The sequence below is a fragment of the Octopus bimaculoides genome, chromosome 5 (assembly GCF_001194135.2).
Source record: "Octopus bimaculoides isolate UCB-OBI-ISO-001 chromosome 5, ASM119413v2, whole genome shotgun sequence".
In the NCBI taxonomy this organism is placed as follows: Eukaryota; Metazoa; Mollusca; class Cephalopoda; order Octopoda; family Octopodidae; genus Octopus; species Octopus bimaculoides.
Window position 1 is genome coordinate 25,861,117 of NC_068985.1, and position 6,474 is coordinate 25,867,590.

General features: G+C 35.4%; 1 protein-coding gene across 1 annotated transcript in view; it reads left to right on the forward strand.

Moving 5' to 3' along the window:
- The window catches only part of LOC106874950 (DNA-dependent protein kinase catalytic subunit), a 185,220-nt gene that overhangs the window by 38,999 nt on the left and 139,747 nt on the right, over positions 1-6,474 (forward strand). The window contains exons 12-15 of the mRNA XM_052968027.1: positions 1,334-1,416; positions 3,491-3,575; positions 4,954-5,122; positions 5,761-5,924. Coding sequence (XP_052823987.1) covers positions 1,334-1,416; positions 3,491-3,575; positions 4,954-5,122; positions 5,761-5,924 — 501 coding nt within the window. The remainder of the gene's footprint in view (positions 1-1,333; positions 1,417-3,490; positions 3,576-4,953; positions 5,123-5,760; positions 5,925-6,474) is intronic.

Here is a 6,474-nt window from a genome sequence, read left to right on the forward strand (position 1 = left end):
GGGGGGGGGGCTGTGAAGCAGCAGATCCCAGAAAACAGGCAAAATGTCAGAAACAATCTTCAGATGTTGAACCTCACAAAGAAGATGACAAGGAACTGAGATTTCTGATGATTTGCTGTGCTTGAGGTGACTCATCAAGCTAAGTAAAATTGTGGCCAGCCATACATACAGGAATGTCTTTTACAGCCATATCCAATTCAGTTACCTCTTCTCTTTCTCTAAACATCTCCCCTCACACGCTTATGGAACATCTCCCTCTATCCCCTCTGTGCCACTTATATCCTCCCCATCATACCTTGTGGGTATGTCCTGATGCATCTCCAACACCATTTCTCTTTTTCTCTCTGCTGGAGTAGGCAAGTACCTCCTTTATTGTAAAACACCTGTCTCTATCCCTTTATTATACTTTAACCTCTCAACCAGCCATAAACCATCTTCCTTGGAATCACTCCCTGTCTCAGCGGAGGAGTCTTTGTCTTGCAAGTTACCTGGTGACCCCACAGGTGCTGGTGTCACATTAAAAGCACCCAGTACACTTTGTATATTGATTGGTATTAGGAAGGGCATCCAGCTGTAGAAACTATTTCAAAGCAGACAATGGAGCCTGTTGCATCTCCCTGGCTTTCCAGCTCCTGTCAAACCATCCAACCCATGCCAGCATGGAAGACAGACATTAAATGATGATGATGATATATATACGCACACATATGTATATATGCAGACATTAGCGAGGACGTTGCCAGTGCCCCTGGACTGGCTCTTGTGCGGGTGGCACCTAAAAGACACCATTTCGAGCGTGGCCGTTTTCGTGCGGGTAACACGTAAAAGCACCCACTACACTCTGAGTGGTTGGCGTTAGGAAGGGCATCCAGCTGTAGAAACTCTGCCAAATTAGTTTGGAGCCTGGTGTTGCCATCCGGTTTCACCAGTCCTCAGTCAAATCGTCCAACCCATGCTAGCATGGAAGGCGGACGTTAAACGATGAGGATATGTGAATTAATGTGTTTGGTGATAGCAAATAGTGAAAGTAAAAGAAACATCCTTTTGTTGATATTAAAGTATAAAGGAAGGCAGTGAGCTGGCAGAATGGTTAGCATGCTGGACAAAATGTTTAGTGGTATTTTGCCTGTCACTACATTCTGAGTTCAAATTCCGCTGAGGTTGACTTTGCCTTTCATCCTTTCGGGGGTTGATAAATTAAGTACCAGTGAAACACTGGGATCAATGTAATCGACTTACTCCTCCCCCAAAATTCTAGGCTTTGTGCCTACAGCTGAAAGAATATTAAAGTATAACGGTACACTTTTTATATTGTTATTTTTTCCTGTTGCAGCCTTGTAAGAAATTCCACACACAAGATGATGTGAACTTTATGTTTCGAGAGATGTTAGAACATAGTAAACATCTGTTTGAAAAGTAAGTTAATTTATCGATTCTTTCTTATTTTGATTGTTTTACTTCAGTTGTATCCTAGAAACCTTTTCGTAATTTCTGCTTAAGAAAAAAAAGTTAAAAGAAAAGCATACCAAATTATTGTTCTAAAATATACAATACTCAATCAATAAGAATTAACATTTAGATATAATTATATTTGCACTTGGATATATTATAAATATTTACAGTACACACTTACATATTAGGATATTTGATATTATCTGAATTTTCCATTTATCATAATGTGTATTGTCCTTCTGTCTACTGTTTCTTCATTAATATTTTGCTGTTGAGAAATGAGTCATCTCCTACTCTTCACCCTTTCATCGCTCTCTGGCTTCACTCAGTCACTCCCACCCTCACTTCTAGAATGAGTTGTTATATGGTTCCTCTACTGCAAGAAACCTATTCTACTCTAGCCCTGTCTCTCAAACTTTTACCAATTTTTTGCTCCTCATCTCTCAGCATAAAGTTGTTCTTTGAGGTTCCATAGTCTATCAAAATGCACAATAGCCTCGCTAGCGCTGGTAGCATGAAAAAGTCACCCAGTACACACTTTAAAGTTGTTGACATTAAGGACATTCAGCTATGGAATCCTTGCCAAAGAAGACACTGAGACTCAGTGTAGTCCCTGAGCCCATAGGATCTTGACAAACCATCCAACCAGTACCAGCACAGAACATAAATGTGAAATGGCGATGAGGACATTAGTGATATTAACTCATTTTGTTGCTATCCCAAGTATATTTAAGAAGATTATTACTTATTGTTTTTACAGTCATTAGCATACTTATTCAGTAATTAACTTGTTTCTTTGATCACCAAATATTAAATTCCTTATTATATAATATGGAACATCTATAAAAGTAAATTTTTTTTTTAATTTTTTCTTTGCTATTTTCGTGTTTTTGCGGACACTTTTCTATGCTTGCATAGGTCAGATAGAATTCAGCAAAGCAGATTTTCTGCACCCAGATGCCCTTTCTGTTATCAGCCATCACTTATTTCAAAATAAGATAATATTTTCCATAATTCTTTGAACACAAAAATCTGAATGACAATTATATTTCCATGGAATATTGCAGACAACCAACACCAGTTTTGAATGGTAGTGATTTTAGCAAAGGGCTTAAATAGTTAAGTTACTGGAATACTGACCACATGGTCAAGATTTCAAATCTTACTACAACAGGTTGTTATGTTCTATTCTTGAGGGATACATTCCTCCACAAATATTGGCTCACTATGAGCATAAAGAGCATCTTGCTACAAAAAAATGAATAAATATATGAATAGAAGCTCTAACAATATACATGTATCAAAAAGACAGAAACTATTTTATTCATGCTAGTATGGAAAACAATAAATGACTATTAACTAGCTCTTTTGTTAACATATTCCTACACTCTCGGAGTTCGCTACACACTCGGAGTTCGCTACACTCTCGGAGTGATTGGCGTTAGGAAGGGCATCCAGCTGTAGAAACTCTGCCAAATCAGATTGGAGCCTGGTGTAGCCATCTGGTTTCACCAGTCCTCAGTCAAATCGTCCAACCCATGCTAGCATGGAAAGCGGACGTTAAACGATGATGATGATGATGATGATGATGATGATTCCTATTAAAATACATTGCCTTTGTTTCAATTAATTTTGTAAATAATGAGAGACTTTGTAAAATTACTTTATCATTAAGTTGGTTTTTAAGGCAACTAACTGGCAGGATGCATAACAGCATTTTGTCTACATTATTTGTCCTCATCTTGTTTGTTATTAACACAATGTTTCAGCTGATATACCCTCCAGCCTTCTTCAGGATTATCAGGATTATCATAGAAGCTAATGATCATCATCCTTCTGACTCATTTTCTCACATGAAACTTGAAATAGCTACAGAGTGATTCCTTGATTTTGCATTAAAAATCAAACTCTACCACATGTATTGAGTACTCTTTTGCAGTTCAAAACGTATATGTGTGTGTGTGTAGACATGCTTGTCTATGTGTATGTCTGTGTATATTAATGTAAACTCTGTTTTGTCACATATATTCAAATGTAGGGATTCTGAAAACTTACATGACCAACTATACAGTTTATGTGGTTATTTAGAAGCTCTATCAAGCATCCTTAAAGAAGTTGATTGTGTAAGTACTTCTATTCATTAAGTATTTTTTTGTTGCTATTGAGCATAAAAGTTTAAATATAAAATGTGTAAAATACAACTTGTCATATATTTCTCTATGATTTATTATTATTTTAATTTCAAAATAAAATATAATTATTTAACTAAAATTTTATCTTCAAATTCTTTCATTTGAACCTTTCTTATTTAATTGACATTGTAGTATTAGCAGTTTGATATTAGTGAGTTCTGATTTTTTTCTTATACAAGAATGGTGATGACAGACATTAAAACACCACACTAGGTAAAAACTGCAAGGTCTTGAGTTCAATCTTATTCCATACAAGTTTACTCTTTTCTTTTAACTTTCTTAGAATTATTAGTAAAATCTGTATAATAATTTGCTTGTTCATTCACATGTTATACTTTAGTTAGTCAGAGAGGTGGAGGTGGAGTAAAAGTGAGAGAGAGGTGGAGTGTGAGTAAAGAAGAAAGAAGTGGGGAAGTAAAGAAAGATGTATAATAAGGTTATCATCATGGTTAGTTGAAGGGAGAGGTGAAGAGCAAGGGAAAAAGAAGGAGAGAGTGGTGCTAATGACATGTGGTAGGATGAGGAGGGAAAAGAAAAGAGAAAGAGATATGTTTAGGATTCAGTATTTAGCAGAGGGTGATGTTCTGATGGTGAGATTTAAGAAAAGCGGATAGAGAGATGGACAGGGGAGGTAATTACATTAAGAGTGAGGGAGAGAGAGAGAGAAGGGCAGAGAGCATTTGTATTGTCAGAGTAGAGATATATTGACAGCAAGAAAAAGCATATATAAACAAACAGCTGAAATGAAATGAAATAAGCTTTGTTACTGAAAACTATAGTGATGATTATGGTAGTGGTGCTGGTGGTGTGTTAAAGTGAAAAGCTTTTTTTTCTATATTGAACTAAATCTATAATATTATTCTATCCGTTTGTTTACACTTCACATTTTACATTGCTAGGAGGAGGAGGTGGAGTGAGAGGGAAGAAGAAGGAATGTGAGAGAGAGAGAGAGAGCAGATAGCCAGTCGATGCATTGTGCTGTCGTCACTCATGTGGATAGGAAAAGTGAGAGGTGAAGAAAAAGAGAGAAATGCCAATGATTCTTTCTTTCTTAAATAGCTTCTCTTAATCTTTTTTGTTCTGTGGAATTTCCACTGGTCCCCCTTGTAAACATTAATTATATACTTAGGTTAGGTCTTGCAACCTTGTAAGCACTCATTTGCTGGTTTGAATCATTGGATAGTAGCCATACTGGAGCCTCTCTTTCCAGATTTTAGTTGAATATATTGATCCAGCAGGTTTGTGTGTGTGTATTTTAAATGAAGCATCTGTTATATAAGTTACTCAGTGTCAGGTTCTAACATTGCAGATATCAGATGAATCTCTGAAAATTATTGAGCATCTGTTGGTTGTCATGATAGAGAACTTCCCACATGTGTATTTCAAGTACCATTTCAAATGTGTGAAGGCAATTTTGAAAGTATTGCTAGCTCTCATGCCAAAGGAGACTCATCTTCGTGAAATTCTGAAAGAAACAGGTATGTTGTTTTTCTGTATTTCTTTTTACTTAATGATTAGATACAATAAATGTAGTTTTGCTGCAGGTTTATACTGATCAAGCAAACCTATAACCAAAGGCGTTTCAGCCATGGTCACCTTGTCTTTTTTTAGAAGCTTACTTTGGACTACAGTGTGTTCTTTCTTTATTGAAAGCAGTAGGGTGTGATTTGAGAGAGATTTGGCTGTTATTTCTAGTAAGTTGAGTGATCACATAGAGACCTCATTGTGAACATCTCGATATATTATTGAAATGAGAATTTTAAGAAAAAGAATTTTTGACTTATATTCTTAACCCTTTAGTGTTCAGATTAATTTGCCAAAAGTAATCCTTATTTATTCACATTAAAAAAAAATTATCTGATATTATTTTGTAGCTTCAAGATAGGAAAGATGTAATTGCTTATTTTCAGAATGACATTGCAGGGTAGGTGTGAGATGCTGGTTCTGGCCAGTTTGTGTATAAAATGTGTAGAATATCTGGGCCAGATACAGCCGGTTTAAACACTAAAGGGTTAAATAGGGTAATCAAAACAATCTGTGCAACATGCCTTACTGAATTACATGCCAGTTGAAGTAATTCATTTATATTTTTTCCTCTTTTTCTTTAATTTATTAGTGTATCAAGGTCTTCTAAGAATGAGTCATCTTGCCACTCCTTTAAAAGAAATGGAACAGCCTCCAAGAACTGGTACTTTCAGTGTGTGGGGTATGAAAAAAGAAGTATCATACAAGGATTATATATCTCTCTGGTCAAATTTACTCAAAAGTTCTTCTCTGAAGGTGAGACACAATGATACTTTCTTTGAGTAATTCCTTTTGATATTTTTTTAATCACTTCCTTTTAATATTTATTGGAGTGGAGCTCAAGAACAATGTTTTTGTGGAGGAAGCGGGGTGAGTATTGAATCAGCCCCTAGTGTTTCTCCATTATATATATATATATATATATAGATGTAGATATAGATATGCAAATTCATGAGATTTTGTGTCTTCATTTAAAATGAAGATGGACACCATTCTTCCATGTGATCGGCTTGAAAAATTGTTAGGATATTAAGATATTTTTCTTCGCATGAAACCAATGCTATCCTTAATTTCTTAACAAAGAAATTCTATCCAGCAATGCAATATTGAGAACTCATTCTCATCGTTCAACATTTATATATATATATATATATATATATATATTTGTTTTGCAAGATTCTTGATGTGAAATCGTGTGTTGAAACAGATATTGTTGTATTTGGGGAAATTAACACCAAATATATAATGCGTGTGTTTTTATTGGCTAAACTGGCAACATGACCATCCCCAAATACAACAATATATA